Raw genomic sequence first — 19275 nt, forward strand, 5'->3', positions numbered from 1 at the left:
CTTCCCAGAGGTGCTACTGACTGCAAGCTATCTCTCTGAGAGCAGCAGGTCACTGACCACTGATGTGGAGTGGGCCAGGGGCACGGAGGCCGGACCCTCTCATGTAACGTCGGGCAACGTCCAGAGGCCTCTCTAAGCCCAGGCTGAGAATAGCAAGAGCGTTTTAGCATATGCAGAGAAGAGCATGTGCTTAGGGAATAGAGAACAGGGGGCAAAGTACAGGACTGGTTTGAGGGGGAAGGTAAGGGAGGCAAAGGCCAGGGAAACACTTACATCCTAGTTCATCAGTTCAGGAATCATGAGCTAACTTCTACAGTCAGGAAAGGCTTTTGATGGCTTGAATGAATGGGCTTCTAGATTTATAAACCGTGAGTGAAGGCAGTACCACTACACTCTTTCCCCCTGTGCATAGAAGTATTTATTTTTGTCTTTCCTTATAGCTCATATCCGCCTTAAGCCCCAGTGACCCAAGTTATTGTTCTTGCAAAATCCTCGGAAGTCAGCACATTTGTGCAACTCACTTGGGATTTGCCTAACAAGGGCACAGACGCATCACGTACTTGGTATTTGCTTTCTCCAGGAAACATGCGTTAATGTCTGGCCAGACCATTCATTCCTCAAACGTGCAGCTGGACCCTGGAGAAGCTATCGGGTTTAACCCTTGCCAACAGAGATAGTTTCCGGGGTTCCCTTGTACCCTAGTTCTGAGGTGGTGTACTGGGGCCCTTTTCCTTGCCTCTGCTCTTCATTCTTTACTGAGGTTTTTACCATTTATTCCTTCTGGGTGTTCCGGGTCCTCCATTTCCTCTGTTATGGGTTCCGTCTTTTCCAAGGCCCTTTCTTCTCTGGTTGAACACCCTGCACCAACCAGAAGCCACTGTCACCCCTGGTGAGCTGTGAATCAGTAAGTCAGGGAAGGAGGGAAGAGGGGCAGGGCCGGGGGAGGGGCAGAGTCTTCTGCCATAACTGGGAAACCCAGTTCCCTCAAAAGGCCAAGTCAGCATTCCCGGGGACCAGCCCTGAGCATGGCCCTGCCAACCCTTGACCTGCGGGTCTGTGAGGTTCTGAAAGTGGCCAGTGGTGCCCCTCACAGCCCACATTGTGTGACCTTTGCCAAGCCCAGAGGGAGCTTTTTTGTTTTATTTTTAAACAAGAGTTTCACCTCATTCTCTTAATGTGCCAGGAGAAGCCCACAATGTCAGAGAGTGTGATTAAATATATATATTAACAAAGCCGGACTGAGCGAGAAGTGGGTTAATTTTCTGGTCTCACTAACAGCACTTCGCACTCCAGTCCCAAAGAGGTGGAAGTCATCGTGCACCTCGGGGAGAGTCCGCTCCAGGTGGCGCGACGGGCAGCCAGCTTAATTTACAGACTGAGGAATGGTTCACAGAGAAATCTGCTTTTATGGACATTAAATATTTTGGGATTAACTTCAGGGTTGAGCCTGGTTGAGGTACAGTCTCTCATAAATAGTGAAGAAGGGTGTAAACATACACTCACACACACACATTCTCATATTCACACATACACTCATGCAACACACCCACACCCACCCACCCACCCGCATACACACACACACACACACACACACACACTCAGGTGTTTTTTTTTTAACCTTGGCATTTGGTTTAAAAGGACATCAGAACATCCTGGAAGGGGAAGAGAAGCAGCAGAGCGAGCCAGCCAGAGAGGACGGCAGGGGCGGGAGGAAACCGCTGTCGCCAAGCATCTAAAGACTCCAGCCTCAAGCGTGCCCGAGAGAGCAGGGTGAGTTTTCGGGCGGCAGCCAGCCAGGGCCTCCCTCTGTCCACGGCCCGCTGTGGGTTTGCAGGGCGTGTGGTGGCGTGGCAGGTAATGGGCCTCCAGTACTTCCACGTCTGCTTCCCCAGGGATTTTTAAATCTATTGTCCACACTTCCTTTAATCACTTTATTAGCTATGATACTGTACTAACGTGTCATATAATGGCAGGAGGAAATAGTCTTCTAACTAGTCTAGTCATTGGAGTGAGTTCCTTGTCAGGAAATGTGGGTCCCTGTTCCAGATTTTGTCCCAAGTGACCAATGGGAACTTGGGCGAGACACTGGATGCCTCTTGGGCCCTATTTCATCTGTGAAAGGAGGGGGTTTAGGTGGAGAAGCTCAGCTCTTCTCTGATGTTAGAGAGATTTAGGAATCTACTTCAGTCTAGCCTGTGAGACAGGTAAAAATATTTGGTTTCTGTTGGCAACAAATACGTGATTCATTTTTGAAGGAGAACATTTGTCTTATTTTTTTTTTCAAGAGGCAGATTATCTGCTGAGATCATAGAGGAAAAAAAATATCCACAAATCCCGATATTCATTGATATTAGAAACATTCCAGCCACACACTCCTGTGTTAAAAATTCCCATTTATGACAGTGCAGAAATGTACGTTTATAAATAGACAAGACAGACAAATCAACATAATGGAAAAGTACTGAGCTGTGGAAGTGCTGTTTGTTTGAACCATTAGAAAGAAAGAAAGAAAGAAAGAAAGAAAGAAAGAAAGAAAGAAAGAAAGAAAGAAAGAAAGAAAGAAAGAAAGAAAGGAAAAGAGAAAGAGAGAGAAAGAGAGAAGGAGAGAAAGAAAAAGAAAGAAAGAAAGACCCATCCAAACCTTTTAAAGTCCCTAGGCTAATCCCCTAGAGAAAACAAACACCTATATTAGTGCTTAAAGGATAAATCCTGGGTCAGGCCCAATAGCACAAAGGTAAAAGCAGGTAGATGAGAAACAAACAGATTGGAAAATACTCCCTTTGTTTCCAGAACCTCCCATCTCCAGGGAAGTCCCAGCTCTCAGGTCAGAAATTTCACTGCCATATCACACCTCACAAAAGAATCTGTGGTTTCCTCCACCTCTAGAACCCTCCTTGGAGCCCACTGTCCTGCTCAGTAGCAAATTTAACGAAGAGCCACCGCAAAGATCAGCACTAGGAGAGCCTGCGAGGATTTGCCTTGAAGATCGCAGCTCCGTCCCAGCCTCTGGTTGGGTCCTCCCCTTGAAAGAATGAATTAGTTCATATTTTGAAAAAGCGATGGGAAATAAAAAAGTGGCAGGGAAGGTGGCAGAAGATGAATGCAGAAGTTCCTTCATGATTCTGTGGATCTCTTTGCTTTAAATTGAGAAGCAGCAAAAGTCACGTGTACCCTGAAGTGGTTTGGCCTTCTATTCCTAGGACAATTCACTCCACTGGGCACAAGCTGTCCAGGACACAGGGCTCGTCAGTGCTCAGCCCCTCACCCGGCCCAGCGATTCACAGAAGGTGGGCTCCCAGAGGCTGTGCGGTGGCTGAGCCCCCCGGAGGCAGCAGAGTAATCAATCAGGAGTCACACACTTGATAGAAGAGCCACCTCTATAACCCACACATATCCCGTGCATGGCCAAGAAAGTTAGCTTCAAATGTTAAAGTGGTTTTTTTTTAATTTTTAAATTTAAAAAAACTCACCTTCACCACCAAGCCAATAGGACTCTTGTAGAAGGAAGTACCAAGGAAGTGGGGTTCCATAGTCCCCTAAAATAGGAAAATAGAGAGAGAAAGCCCAAGTTACCCTGTCTTACCACAGTTCTGTAAGATCTAGAAGTCATCTATCTAAACCTCAAGTAGTCACTACAGATACTTACAGTTCACAGGCCATTATGCAGCTACCCATGGGATGCCACAAAGACTACTCATTCCAGCATGTTTTAGTTCAAAAGGTCATGTTTTGGGGGTGGAACCAGCAACACTAAGACTGATGATCTTGGTTGACATTAGTTTTCTAAGAAAACATTTTATTGAAGAATTTAATCTTGCTCTTTTCAATAATTATCATATAACAACAATGATAATCACTGACATTTGTGAGATGTTCTTTCTGTGGCAGGCATTACCTAAGCATTTTCCATATGTTAAACAATTTAATCCTCAGAACAGCCCTAGGAGATAGGAGGTGTTCTTATGGGCAAGGAAACGGAGGCACACCGAGTGTGAGTCGCCTGCCCCAGGCCACCGCTAGCCGAGCACAGCTGCAGGCGTTCTAACGCTGCTCGACTGGTTCGGATGCCACTGATTTCACCGCCCCACCCGGCTGGGACCGTCTGGGTTTCAAGGAAAAGATTCCCAAATTCCTAGTCCAGTTCTCTTAGCAAGCTTTGCTCCCTGTAAAATGCTGATTCTGTGAGAATACTATCTTTGCTTATTTAATAGTTAAACCATGTTTTATGGCCGCTGCCAGACTGTAAGCTCCTTTAGGGCAGGCCTCGGTCTGTTTTTTCCACCACTTTCCCCAGAACCTGGCGGTGGAGCTAACAGCTAGGTGCTGCTCAGTCAATAGTTGTGAAACAAATTAAAGCTTTACCTTGGCTAAAACAAAGCTCTTGAATTATGCACAAATTTCATTCTTATTCCAACTTATTTTCACTTATTGCCTTCTAATGGCCCAGTGAGGTAGGAAAAAACTGCAGCTGAGCGAGGTCAAGTGCATTGCTCAAAGGCACTGTGGTGGGCTGAATTGTGTAGGCTCCCGCACGCTGCACCAAAACCTGGTATGTTGAGGTCTGTGGTAGAATACAAAATGTACTTGGTCTTCATTCCCAGTTTCTGGCAGAGCTCGCAGAGCCCTTGGACCTTCCTGAATGAGAGGTGCATTTTGTTACTCGTAATGAGCCCGGTTGTCAACCACGCCTGACTTTATGCTAATGAGGTGACTCTGTGGGGGCCCCTAAATCACTTTATGATGGGGCCCCACCAGAAAAATCAAACATGTAGAAAGAGGATGAGAACTTTCAGCCTCTCTTCCCGCCTCTAGAGAGGGGAGAGGGACTGGAGATGAAATATAAAAACTTGAACAATGAAATCCAGGGAGCTTCCAGATTGGTGGGCACATGGAGGTGCTTGCAGGGTAATGTACCTGGACAGAGAAGGGAAGCTCTCTGCACCATCGCTCCTGTACCTCACCCTGATCATCTCCTCCATTTGTCTGTTTCTGCCATGGAGAGAGAATGTGTGAATGAACGGGTGAGTGCACATGCTACCAAGAGGAAGAATGAGGGCTTTGTTAAGCTGATTATATTGTCTAGAGCTTGGGAAGAATCAGGCCCTTTTTCAAAATAACAATCAATTTCCCAATCCTTCATGGGCTGGTGTTGAATCCTCCCCTTAAAAAATCCAGTTCCTAGATCTTCTGGGGGTCTTCCCCTCCGTGGTCATCATCTTAGTTCCCACTGTACGTACCTCGTAGTAGAAGCACTACCCCCTGTACCATCTTGGCTTTCACTGGGCATGTGCCCAGCAGAGGAATTTCTCCTGCTGTCTTATTCCTTCCCTGGTAGTGACAGGTAACAACACTTCCTGCCCACTTTGGGGATGAGGTCCTGAGGGCAGAGGATGTAGTGGCTCCCTGAGGAGTGTGTGGAGCTGTAGCTTCCTAAGGAAGTGGGCTTATTGTCTGATTCAGCTCCCTAGTGTATTATGCTTAATAACGTTTGATTTTCTTTTCCCCCTTCCTTTATTAATATCTAGCTACCCATGCTAACAGGAGCAGTCTCGTGGGACTGAACCTGTGGGTCTGCACTAATTCTGGGTTGTTACTACCTGAATTGAGTTGAATGGCTGAACACCCAGGTAATATTGGAGAATTGTTTGGTGTTGGAAAAATGACACATTTGGTATCAGAAGTGGTACCAGAAAAAAGGACAAAGAGTCCTCAGAATCATGGCCTTATTTGGAAAGAGTCATCGCAGGTGTGATTAGTTGAGATTAGGTCATACTGGAGTAGGGTGGGTCCCTAATCCAGGATGACTGGTGTCCCTATAAGAGGATGACCACGCAAAGACAGACATACACAGAGAGAACAACACGTGAGAAAGGGGGATTTCAGTGATGCATCTACAATCCAAGGAATGCCAAAGATTGCTGAGGAACCACCAGAGCTAGAAAGAGGCAAGGCGTCATCCTTCCCATACAGGTTTCAGAGGGAGCATGGCCTTGCCAACACCTTGACTTTGGACTTCTAGCCTCCAAAGCTGTGAAATAATAAATGTTTGTTGTTCTAAGCTACCCAGTTTGTGATACTCTGTTATGGCAGCCTTAGCAAACTAACATAGTCACACGGTTAGGATCCAAACCCAGGCCTCCTGGCTCAGTCTAGTGATCTTTTCCGACCAGGCTTGCTGCCTACATATCTCTGCCAGCAAATGCTGCCCTCAGCTGATCTGAGAGCTGTGAGCACATCCCTTCCCAGGGCCAGGCCCAGCCTCCCTCTCCCCTGCAGCTCATGGCCACAGCGTCGAGTGCCAACCATGGATGCCACACTATGAGGTGGCTGCTGGTTGACTTGGAGACCTCAGACCACTGAAATCACGGGGGGACTTCTCTAGCTACTAGAAAAGACTAATTTGAAGGAAAGTCTGATTTCTACAAAGCAAATGCAAAAGCATGGAAATAGCCAATTTTGATTCAGGAGCTGATTTTTCATGATGCAGATTAATCAGATATTTATCCACCCAAAGTAGGGTATTATTTTAGGCACTGAAAAATACAGACCATGGATCTGTTCTCATGGGCCCATAGTGTAGGTCGATACACAAACACATGCAGAAATACCATGTCAGATGGTAATTTTTTAAACAAATAAAGTAGGATAAGGGACGTTAGCACGAAAGGATTATTATTTACATAGGGATAGATATTTAGAGCATTTCAGTCTGGAAAGATCCCAATGACAGGACGACGTGGGAAGAGAGACCTGAACGTAGTGAGGAAGCAAGCCTGCAGATATGAGTATGTGTGTAGAAACATGTTCCGGGCAGTGGGAGCAGCACGTGCAAAGGTCCTGAGAAGAAAATGAGCTCAGCGTGCTGAAGAACTATGAATAAGAGTGCTGGTGGGGCTGCAGCAGAGAAACATGGGGTAATAGGAGAAGAAGAAGAAGATAGTTGAGGCTGGTCATGAAGCATCTTGTAGGTCAGAGTTGGGACATTGGATTTTACTCTGAGCATGAGGAAAAGCCACCGGAGGTACTTGAACAGAAGGTTGACACTGTCTGACCTAGACTCTGAAAGGATCTCTGAATACAGTGAGGAGAACAGACTGGTAGGAGGTAGTAGTGGAAGAAGCAGGCCTGGACGGGGAAGCTTGTGCAAAGGTGGGGACAAGGGACTGGATTCCGGATCTATTAGCACATTAGCAGCCAACAGCATTGACTGAAGAATTTTTGACTCCTGGATTTCAGTTTCAAATGCTGGCTCTGAGAGCCTAGGTTCAAAAAGTTTAGAAAGGATGAGATTTAAATTAGAGGAAAGAGGGAGGGCTGGGGATCTGAAGAATCCAGTTACTTTTACCCTATGAACAGGAACACTTACCTGGAAACACCTGGTCAAGGTACCAGGCAAGCAAGCCGTACAGAGCAGCATCGAGGAGCATCATCTTCATGGACATCAGGAAACTGAATTCATCCCCTTCCACAGGACTGTTCCCAATATTGCTCCACTGCAGCCCCAGGCCTTGTTCCTCAAAGCGGGCCAGGTACTCAGTGCCAAACCCAAATGCCACAGGAGACAGCAGGCTCTGTAATGGGGCAAAGAGGGTACATAGGTATGCAGGGGTTTTTTACCCAACCTAACAGCACCCCGATGCTCACAGGTAGGGAGGAGGGTCAAAAGAGGGTCCTCATTGTGTCCAGGTGTAAAGCCACCTTTGGGAGGGGTTAAGGCAGTTTTCCCACAGGACAAGAATTATAGGAATGCCTCTCAGGTCTCAGACACCCCTGCCTACTACCCCCTGGGCCACCTGTCACCTGTTCAATGGAACACAGTTGCGTAATGGGGAAGACAAACAGCACAGCATAACACATTGAAAGACCAAAGGTCCTCATGTTCACTTACCTACCTTTCCCCCTTCTTTCTACCTCTTTCTTAAGATTGCAGTTCCTGGTAGGACGAAGAAGCTAACTGGAGAGGCTTTGTGAGAATCCCACTGGAAGGGTCCACAAAGTCATCAGTTTCCCAGGGCAGCTAGGGGGCCCTGCATGGGAAGGTCTCATGACCTCCTGGGGTCTGTCAAGACCAGAACTGCCTCAGACAACATCAACTGTCTTACCTCTTCCCATCTCCAGACTAGGGACACTCATTCTTTTAGGTTCTCTGTGGAGAGTGCTAGTCCACTGACTGGGCAGTGTGCAGAGCAGGCTTTCTGAAGAGGAAGTTCCCCAGCCAAGTCCTCGCGGCTGGCCCTGACCTCACAGAAGGCACATAAACACAGGCAGAGGGATGGGCTATTCCCACTTCCCCTGCTCAGAGGCCTCCCCATAGTTTACTTGGGGTGGGGTTCAGAATGTCTCTCTGCAAAGAAGGGGTTATTGGGCTAAAATATCTCAGCCCAACCGTAATGCACACAGTTGCCAGAACTATAGCTTCCTGGTGGATCCACACATCCCAGAATCTAGCTGTGGTCTCAAAACACTAACCGTCTAACCAGTATGCCAAGGTCACCCAGCTCTACCCCTAGGCAGAGTCCAAAGGATTTCTTGCTACTAACCCATTGTTATCATTTTAGAAAATTGGGTCCTACGGCTAAAGAAACCATCATTAAAATGACAAGGGAACCGACTATATGGGAGAACATATTTGCCAATGATACATCAGACAAGGGTCTAATCTCCAAAATATACAAAGAACTCATACGACTCAACACCAGAAAGACAAACAATCCAATTTAAAAATGGGCAAAGGACCTGAATAGACATTCTCCAAGGGGGAAATAGAGATGTCTATCTTTGCCTATAGACGTATGCAAAGATGCTCAGCATCACTAGCCATCAGAGAGATGCTAATTAAAAGCACAATGAGATACCACCTCACACTGGTCAGAATGGCTATCATTAATAAATCAACAAAAAAGTGCTGGCGAGGATGCGGATAAAAGGGAACCCTAGTGCACTGTTGGTGGGAATGCAGACTGGTGCAGCCACTGTGGAAAACAGTATGGAATTTCCTCAGAAAACTAAAAATGCAACTGCCTTTTGACCCAGCAATTCCACTACTGGGAATATACCCTAAGAATCCCAAAACACCAAATCAAATGAACCTAGGCACCCCAATGTTCATAGCAGCACAATTTATAATAGCCAAGTGCTAGAAACAGCCTAAGTGCCCATCAGTAGATGAGTGGGTAAAAAAAACTGTGGTACATTTACACAGTGGAATACTATGCAGCAGAAAGAAACTCCTGCCCTTCACAACAGCATGGATGGAACTAGAGAATATTATTCTAAGTGAAATAAGCCAGTTAGTGAGAGACAAATACTACATAAGAGGAATGTAATGAACAAATATAAACTAATGAGCAAAATAGAACCAGAAGCACGGAAACATAGAACAGATTGACAGCGACCAGAGGGAAGCAGGGAGGGGGATAAGGGTGGAAAGATGGGGAAGGGACTAGACAAAGAACATGCATGAATATTAGACCCAAGGACATGGACAACAGTGTGGGGATTGACTGTGGGAGCGGGGGATGGGCTGGGCGGAGGAGGGCAAAGGGGGAAAAATTGGGACAACTGTAATAGAATAATAATAAAAAGTTTTTAAGTAAGAAAATTGGGTGGTATAGATAGCAGCAATTAGTTTCTCATTTAGCACAAGAAATAAAAGGCCGATGCCCTGGCAGCTCTGGAACCAACTAAGTTTGAATTGTGAGAAGAACTGAGACCTTAGATCTTTCCCCAACAAGAAGCAAGGGGTAGTTCTTTCTCGACTCTACTGCACAGCGAGCTGTGGACAGGGAGATTCTGGAAGACAAGGAAAACTGCACCCTACAGGGCCCAGAAGCTCTTTAGCCTGGCGAGAAGGTGGAAATAACCTATTTGAAAATGATTAGAGAACAGGACAGTGTGTTTGGGAATCATGAACTAAGAGGTCTCTCAGGCAATCACAAGTCCAATTTTTGGAGACCTCTCCTGGCGAGAGGGCCCGCCTCTGGACTGGCTCATTTCTGCACCCCTTCCTGCAAGCAGTGGTAGAGCGTGGTAAAGACACCTGGAGAACTGCCCCAGCTGAAGTCCTTTTGGCAAGCAACAAAAACCCTTAGGTCATGGAAACACCGTCCTAGACAGCACAGGGAGGGGCAAGCTCCCTTCCTTCTGAATCTTGTCAAACGCTAGGAGTAGAAAACAGAGTGCAATGGGCCTGGCTGTCTCCTCTTGTGGACACACAGAGGGACCTGAGTTGGACTGGTTTTCATTTACTTCCCAGGGAAGACCAATCAAGAAGGTTTGGTGACCAGGAACTGTCAGGTCACCCCCCTTTTACCCGGTGCCCTTAAACCTCACTGCACCCCTTTGAGCCTGAAGGCAAAGTGGATCCCTTCAAAGGGCAGGCCAGTCCTCTTGGGTGGCTACAGACCCCTTGGAGGAATCACAGCATGTGCCAGGGGTGAACCCAAGGTCCCTCACCACAGCCATCTTCAGGTCAGCCGTCATCCGGTCCTGCCAGGCGAAGCAGAGGATGTGAGGCAGGTAGAGGGTGAAGTAGACGACCCCACTACAGGCTGCGGCCAGGCTGGCCCTGGAGAAGAAGGTGCTGAGCAGGAAGCACTGTGTGATCGTCGCCGTGGAGAAAGCCGACAGGAACAGGAAGAGGATGAACGGATTGCTGTAGTGTAGGATCCTTCCATGCTGAAACCAGAGAGGCCTCCTGAGTTAGTAATTTCCCCCCACATCCAGGGGCACTGTCCCTCTCAAGGGTGATCTCAGTGCAGTGAGTCCGGGCTCTTCAGAAGCCCTCTGCACTAGCGGGGGGCGGGGGGGTGCTCTCCCATGGGCGGGGTGGGGGGCTCTCCCAACAGCCTGTTGCTGGTACCTAAATTTCCACATTTAAGACTCAGTGTATTGAGTTCCTTAAATTCTATGAATGCCGTTTCCCTGGGAGGGTAACACATTGTTGGTACTAAATAATCACTGTGTGTTAATTAAGCAATCCTCGGTGGGATTTGAACAGGAGGAAGACCTGCATAGGGGGTCCTGCAGCATCAGTAGCTCTGGGATATACTGAACAGATGAAGAACAGAAGGGCAGATGGAACTAACCAAGAAACTTGTTTTATAGCATATAAAGGCAGCAATGTGTCCATGCTAAAAAAAATTAAAAATTAAAAAGAGGGAGATAGGAGACCACCCGACAAGCTTTTAAATTTTGCCTGGGGCCTGGCCAGCTGACTGCATAATTTGTACTTGTATTCTGTGATTTGCCACTCACATAGGTGAAAATATCAGTAATTAATCCATAGCACTTGGAAGTAGATTGATACCCCATCGATAATGTCATACAAATACATTTCATAGGACCTGTGAGTAATACTCAGCATCTTTCACATTAACTAACGATTCAATCACTTTAGCTTTATAGAAAACAGGTCCAAAGTAGCTATTTTTAATAAATTAGCTGCTGACAAATTACATTCCAGAATAAACTGAAATGTTCAAATTGATTAGGCCTTCTTGGTTCTCCTGCGCTACAGCATCCTATGAGAAGTTTTATCCTTTGGACATTAACTCCAAATATATATAGGTCACCCTGCTCTTGGGAACACAAAGATACAAAGAAGGCCCATCTCTTGAATTGGTCTGATGAGCTGGTGGTGGTGCCCTGCCGCACTGGGCGCCTCCCCGGGGGAAGAGGGGCCGATCAGCAAGATCTGTAATGAGCCCTTGAGAGCTGAGTGGACCAAACGTGCTACTTCTGTGCTGCATTTCTCCCCTCTCGTGCTCTCGTGCCAGCTGGGCTTTGATGGACCAGATTTTTAAAGGTAGAATGAAAGGAATGGCAAAGAAAGGAGGAAGAGAGCCATGCTGAACTCCAACCTAACTTTGAGGAAATCTAAATAAAAGTGAACATTAGGACTCAGAGCTCCTGATTTTGTGTCAGCAAGGTCTCCACATCACGCTGGAAAGCTCACTCCTTTTCCTTAATTTCCCTAATCACACACCGCGCAATAAAAGCAGGTCCCCCGTTCAACCTGTAGCTTTTGACTGAAAGAATTTTAAGACAGTTGCTACTGTCCTCAGAGGAATGAAATCCACTTCTTATCTGAGCTCAAAGCAGAGACCTGCAAATTTCTAGGGCTATAGAATTTCTCACTGATTTAAGGGAGAGATGAAATTCACTTGGCTGACCCAACAATCTCATTGGCCTTGGCTTCCTTTAAGGATCACTCTTCTTTTTTGTTCTTAATAGCTTGAATAACAAGGGAAGCCTCCCATTGTACCAGCTTCCAGCTTCTTTCCTGCATAGCTGAGTTGGGGAGGAAGAACAAGGAAAAGATGGGAGCGTCATTAAAAGGAAAATCCTATTCTGGTGTGGAAAGCTCTGTTTCCGTCATTACTGGAACACTATTCTGGTTCCCACAAGGTGAACCCTTTTGTACAAGAAACTCTTGGTGAACATTCTCTACCTCCCATCGTAATGTTTTGAAGTCCCCGTGCTCATTCTTAGGAAGGCAGATTGCAAGGTCAATTATCAGCAACAAGTCCATGGCCACTGCATGACATCATGCAGGTTTATGCATTCGTGTGAGTCAGATGCTTATGCATTTCTAATCCTTTAGTTCTGAGGACACAGATGTGTTGGTAGTGGGGAAAGGAGCAGACTGAAGGATGGGAAGGAACAAGGGAACCCCTAGAGGCAAACAAGGTGCTCAGCTTCTCCCCTCATTTCTGTGGAGCTCTGGGACCCTTTGCATATTTGAAGCCACATCTGGATTGGGTTGTGTTGAGCAGAATGGCCTCTACATCAAGTCCTGGCTGGTGTGGCTCAGTGGATTGTGTGCCAGCCTGTGAACCAAACGGTCACCAGTTTGATTCCCAGTTGGGGCACATGCCTGGGTTGCAGGCCAGGCCCCCAGTTGGTATATAAGAGGCAACCACACATTGCTGGTTTTCTCCCTTTCTTTCTCCCTCCATTCCCCTCTGTTTAAAATTAAATAAATAAAATCTTAAAAAAAAAGAGTGACCTCTATTTCAGCATGGTTTTGACAGCTCTCTAGCACAGGGTTTGGCTAAGCCACAGCACACTGAAATCAAAACCCCTCAGAGCTGGTACGTTTTACTGCAAAGAGAAGGGCAGGGTTTAGTTTAAATGGGTATGTGTCGGTTGGACAGGATATGAAATTGAACATTTCTGAGTCAGGCAGTTACCAGGTATGGTCCAGCATGGATGGCACCACCCAACCAGAGTCTGTGGGTCAACACACATGTTGCCTGGTGAAGGGGTCACTGAATACGATGATGGAAAAGAGGCGGAACAAGCTTGGTGACACTGTATCAGGAGCCTGCAAAGCCTGAGGTCCAAAACTTACACCAAATCTTATCAAAGAAATATCAAAAACTACCTAAATCTATGTCCTTATCATTTAACAAATACAAAAAAAATCATCTACTCTGGAGGAACTCAAAATGAAGGATACCAGTATGAAATAATACAAAATAATTGTGAAATAATAAACTAGTGTTTCATTTCCAGGTCTAGCTTGTGAGAGAGCTGCGAGTTTGCAGAGGAGGGACCTCTGCATGCTGTCTGAGGCTATAAAAACTCCTATCATTGAGAAAGGATAGACTCCAAATTCCATCCTTTGAAACAGGTCTTGAAGATTCTGCAGGCAGCATGGGTAGTGAGACCGTGAAGATAATAAACAGTCCAGGTCTCCTCTCCTAATACACTGAAAAGGCTCTCCACATTCCCACTCCAGCGGATGGTTGGGACAGGAACCCCGAGAAAGCACTCCTTGTGTTCATTTCTTCTGTGTTTTGAAAGAGAGAACACCTTGCACGTAGAATCACCCTGTGCTGCGCTCTGCAAATAGCAGCTTCTCCAGACAGTCCGTGACAAGGGGCTAGATAATCTACGTAGACTGTGGCTCCCTGGGCAGGAGGTGGGAGCAGGGAAGATGCTTTGATACGGTGGCTCCTTGGGGGAGACTTGGCCGAAACGGCTGGGCAGTTACATGTCATGCTCTCCTTGGTGGTCAGATGACTAATCTAGATACAAGCTCACTAACAGGAGGAAAGGTAGGAGGAACAAACTGTTCAGGATTTTCTGGGCATTCTCCGTCTGGCTTACCGTGATGAATATTGTCAGGAGGAAGATGCTCATTGACATGATAGAGAAGCTGTCCAGGAACCAGGTACACCAAAGCACTGTGTTGGAGACACCCTGATTTTTCAAGGTTTCCTTCAGTCTCAACTCCTTCTCCAAGACGATGCTCTTTACGGTCATGGAAACAGAATAGACCCAGGCCAGCACCATGAAGACGGGGAAACAGCGGTTCAGGATGACCATGAAACTGAAATGGGAGGAGAGGGGCAGAATAGTAAAATTCTCTGTGCCTGGTGGAGGTGCAGTGAATGTTTGTTGAGTGAATGTGTTGAAAACAAGGCCCTGCTGAAGGAAAGGGTGGAAAACTTTCCATTGGGCATCCAATGGGCTTGAATCTTTTAATACACTGCACTTTTCCGGAAGGATTACTTTTTCTTTAGAGCAAGGTGGTAGCGTTTTGGTTAGCCCAGATGGATGCTCTGTAAGTGAAATGTGTAAATAAAGTGCACTGTGTGTGGCACGCAGTGTATACCTACTTGTAAGGCCTCGCAGGAAAGGACTGCAGACTAGGTGATGTGGCGTGTCACCAGAGTAGACAGATACACGTCGGTTGGCACTGAAGCCCAAGGACGTGGACCACAAACAAAGAGAACTGGTGGTGATGAGATCCGTACCTGGGCTCCCCGAGGGGGGCGGCACTATCTGCCCCGGAGGATCAAACCCCAGGTGTGCAGGAAGGGGCACAAAGTAACTAAGCAGTGCGGCACTTTCAGAAGGCCGTTAATAAATCAGTCATTGACCTCATAGCCACTGACTCCACAAGCCATGAACCTGCAGAGTAAATCTGTGGATATCCATTCCAGCAAGCAGGGTAGAGTTGATAATCTAGAATTACTTTATTGTGAACTTTACACATGTTTTTTATGTGCTTGATATGCTAGTAAATCCCTTGGAATTATCTATTGAAAACTGCTGGGTGTCATGGAAAGGCCCAGTTACAGCATGGGAGGGCTTCACTCAAGATGGCCCTGGGAAGAGAATTATGAATTCATAAAGCCTGCACTTCTAGGACCTGCCAACAGAGGGCTCTCACACACTGAATGCCCAGAGCCTTTATTATCTCTTCACTCTGTACCCCACTTCCCTGCCAGACATTCGAATTCTGATCCTAAAAGTAGAACTGGACTTTTGCCCCTGGCTCCACTTTCCATCTCTGACTATTGTCCAAACCCAAACTGACTACAGAACGGCCACTGTTATCTCTTTAGTCTTCTGTAGAGCCGAGGAAGAAGAATGGATTGGACTAGGATGTTGAAAGAGGGTTTCCTGTACCCATACTGGGCTTTATTTTACTGCCTTGCCAGCTGGCAATTTGACTCCTCTTTTCTTCAGGCTGTGCATGTCTCTCTCCTCCCTGAGCCCCGCGAACATGCTTGCACACTATGGTGACCTTGCCAGTTTTTTCTAGGAAGTGAATCCCAAAGCCAGTTGTTGGTCTCTGCCTCTGTCCTGGGAGCATTTCTGCCCCCATTCACCAAGGGAAATGAGCCCTCCCAGCTCTCTCTGTCTCTCTGGCCCTCTCTTTACCATCCCCCAAGTGCAAGGTCAGAAAACACTAGGCCATTTGCTTAGCTTGTTACTGGCCAACAAATGTACAGGCCTGGGGAGGGGGGTCGGCAGGCAGGGAGGACCTGAGCTCATTCAACACATTCCTCTACCTTTCATTAAGCATACATCATGGGAATGCTAATTGGGGTAAGAGTGGCATTATTCTGAGGCTCCTAGGAACCGGACCCGCTTGCAATGCAGAGTCCTCACTTGTTGATTTGGCAGTCATTGGGCAAACACTCTGACCAGAACCCTTCCACATACCACACATACTATGTAGTGGAAACTTCAAATGCCTTTCTCCCCTCCCTCAACCTCACTTCTCTTGATTTAATTTTTACCTTCCCTTTTCCACCCACAACGCCAGCTCCTTTCTCCCTGCCACTTCACTTGCCCGTCTGGCCCTGCCTGGAGCCTGGAGAGGCAAACTCCTCAGTCAGAGCTCCATTCTCTCCAAGCTGGCCCCAGTCCCCGGGGTTTCTCTCCAAAGAAACTGAAGCCTGGGGAGCACCCCACCCCACCTAACAACCTGATTAGCTTTTCCAGGAGTGGGACTGGGAGGCTCCCACTCACGAGTCATCCACGAAGCACGGGTAAGGCATCTGCTGCAGGTAGATTCCAACCGGAACCTCAGCCTGGGCCTGACTCCTCGTGATGCCCTGTTCAATCATGTCCTGCAGATAGGCAAACCCTCCCCAGATGTATCGGAAATCTTCCACGGGATCTGCTCTGGGACCAGAATCCCAGTACCTAAGGAAAAACCGGAGGCAGGGAGGGATGAAGGATGGAAGTGGGAATGGACTGCTCACACATACTTCACAAGCACAAGGTGACTCAGAACTCTCTCTTGGACTATTCCCCCTAATCTTTCCCAAGCCACCCAATTCCATTTTCTAGTTCATAATTTAAATCTCAGTTATGACTATTAGCCACAATGTGACTTGTAATTGCTTTCATTCAAGGGCTCTACTTTGAGTTTTTTGAAATTTCTTATTTCCTCTCATTTAACTTCACTGACTTAGAGGCTCAATCCCTTCCTCTGTACCAAATGTAATTTCTCAGTGACTCTGAAGAAACCCCATTTAGGATCTTTATAGGAAGATAATTCAGTTCCTAGAGGTTTCTCTCTCCAAGTTGCACAAAGGCCAGCCAGGGAGAAGCACCGAGTTGGGGGTATGAAGGCTGGGTAGCTGAGCTCTCCTGGTCCCACCAACTGGTTAGTTTAGTTCTTTGATACCAAAGTGTTTCTCTGTCTTTCCAAGTGACTCCCGCCCCTCTCCTAACCTCATACATCCCGCGGAATGCCTAGGGCTTTCTGAGATTGCCTGAAACATCACCTGTCTTTGATCTTATTGGTTTTCTCCACCACGTCTATGTCCATCCGGATCTTGTACTTCACATGGGGCGGCGGGGAGCTGGTCCAGGGATACATGTCCGGGAACACCACACCAGCCCAGAACCTGTTTTCCTCCAGCAGAGCCAGGGCTCGTTTTGTGAGCTGATTTTCATCATCGTAGCTTTCAAACTTGTCCAGGATTAAGCACTACAGATAATCACAAAGGTTGAGAGAGTTGGAGAACACCAACTACACAGGTTCAGTTGAAATAAAGGGCAGAGAGGATAAGGGCTGTTGCCCCCAGGGGGTGGGTCAAATGCAAGGGGACCTATAAACTTACTGTTTGCTTAACTCTGGAGTCTGGTGTCAATTTTTCAGTGTGTCTAGATTTAGGGGTGGAAGAGGGCTAGGAAATGCTGACTGGCTTTAAATCCTGCAGATTTAGTGAGGTCTGTACTCTCCGGCTGTCCAAGGCTGTCCAAATATGCAAGCTGTCAAAATGACAACAATACTCACAGCTCTCACTCCCCAGCATGGGGAGTCGAGGGAGTGGGGTCACACTGAATACAAGCTGCTTTGAAGATCAGAAAGCCTGCCGATAAAAGAGTTTTAAAGACAGAAACAGTGAACCTTCCTGCCTCTCTGCAAACACGCAAGGATGGCCAGCTGAGGAAAAGGAGGAAGAAAAAAAAAATAACAGAGGGCCAAAACGAGTTCGTCAGAGAATCATTTCCAATCACCACTTTATGACAGGTAATGCTGGTAATGGAGGAATTTCCTAACATATCTTTTTTCTCTCCCTGGAACAGAAAAAAATCATTACTCCCAAAAGAGCAAAACTCAGAATTTCTTTTAATTTGAATATTAGAGATCATCCATAAATTTGTTAAAGTATTTACTTGGATCTGTTTCTTCCTTAACCCCTTGTTCCTATAATGCACCAGGGCTATTATGTCAATGTTTCTTTCCTATAATGTAACTCACAAGAGGTCAGATGGCCTTGTCTTGATCAATGTGTTCACGGAATACTTGCTGAGAGCCTGCAGTGTGCCAGAGCCTGCTTGGCTCCAGGGATATAAGAAGGAAAGATAAAATCTCTTCCTGAAGGAAACCCAAGACCTAATAAGGGAGAGGGAGTAAACTAACAATTGTAATGCAGAATGACCAGGTTCTGATGAAAGCAAGCCCAGGGGAGTCTGGGAGCCTCCCTGGAGAGCTCTGGGAGGGCTGCCTGGAGAAAGAGACTCCTGAGTAGGAAGAAGATGAGCAGGAACTGGCCTGCAGGAGGAATGCAGGGGAAAGGCCTACTCAGCACAGGCAACCACACGTGGGGTGTCTGGAGATCCTCAGGAATAGAGCAGTGACTCTCACCCTTGGCTGAGCCTTAGAGCCACTGACAAGATTTAAAAAGATACCCACATTCAGGCCCCACTCTAAACAAAGAAATCGGGTTCTCAGGAGGAAGGACTGGGCATCAGCATTTTGTCAAACACTCTCTGGTCATTCCAGTGTGCATGGGATTATGTAGGTGAAGAGAAATAGATGTATGGTGAGAGATGAACACTAGGAAGGTGGGCAGGAACCACATCAGTTGCTCTGCTAGACTCTGTAGTGGGACCGACGCACAGAGGGGTTTCCTGGGACATGAGGTTCTCTAAGCTAAAACCAGGAGTGTTCCAGACAAACCTTAAAACCCCAAGGAGCCACTGTTGGGCTTTAAGCAGGGACAAGACATAGGGGATCAGATCATGTTTCCAAAAGATCACTGGATGGGGAAAGGAGGAAGCAGGAAGCGTGGTTAGGAGGCTGTTGACGTAAGGCAGGCTTAAAGGAACAAATTCATTCTCACAGAGCCTGTTACCTGGAATCCTCATTTTACTAAGAGAAACTGAATACAGGAGACCTGCCAGAGGTCAGACAGCTAGAACGTGGCAGGCCCTGGATTCCCTCCCCCTCTCCAACCCCAGGACTAGACTTCTTCCCCCCACATCGGGAACCACAGGTATTACTGGGTCCGCAGGCCCTCCACATGCTCGTGACCAGCTGGGAAAGTAGGAGAGCAGTTATCATTGATCCTCACTTTGCAGCCCAGGAAACTTAGGTGCAAAGAGGCTGAGTAACTTCTCCAAAGTGGTAGAGTAGGTATCAAACTCCAGTTCAGTGGTTCCCACAGCGATTACCAGGAAAAATGAAGAAGTGAGACGGGTGGACTGATGCTAAGGACCTGACCAGAGACCCAA

General features: G+C 47.0%; 1 protein-coding gene across 6 annotated transcripts in view; it reads right to left on the reverse strand.

Moving 5' to 3' along the window:
* The window catches only part of ABCA4 (ATP binding cassette subfamily A member 4), a 140860-nt gene that overhangs the window by 63434 nt on the left and 58151 nt on the right, over nucleotides 1–19275 (reverse strand). For 5 of the 6 annotated variants that reach the window (XR_008426397.2, XM_053920594.1, XM_045199512.2 and 2 more), the window contains 7 exons: nucleotides 17037–17242; nucleotides 16273–16449; nucleotides 14116–14338; nucleotides 10456–10677; nucleotides 7367–7571; nucleotides 3471–3536; nucleotides 769–858 (listed from right to left, as the gene is read on the reverse strand). Coding sequence is in view for 5 of the 6 variants with exons in the window: in XM_053920594.1 (XP_053776569.1) it covers nucleotides 769–858; nucleotides 3471–3536; nucleotides 7367–7571; nucleotides 10456–10677; nucleotides 14116–14338; nucleotides 16273–16449; nucleotides 17037–17242 (1189 nt within the window). In the remaining variant the exon portion in view is untranslated. The remainder of the gene's footprint in view (nucleotides 1–768; nucleotides 859–3470; nucleotides 3537–7366; nucleotides 7572–10455; nucleotides 10678–14115; nucleotides 14339–16272; nucleotides 16450–17036; nucleotides 17243–19275) is intronic. The other variant, XM_053920595.1, reaches the window with a different exon arrangement.

Source organism: Desmodus rotundus, chromosome 3, assembly GCF_022682495.2.
Source record: "Desmodus rotundus isolate HL8 chromosome 3, HLdesRot8A.1, whole genome shotgun sequence".
In the NCBI taxonomy this organism is placed as follows: Eukaryota; Metazoa; Chordata; class Mammalia; order Chiroptera; family Phyllostomidae; genus Desmodus; species Desmodus rotundus.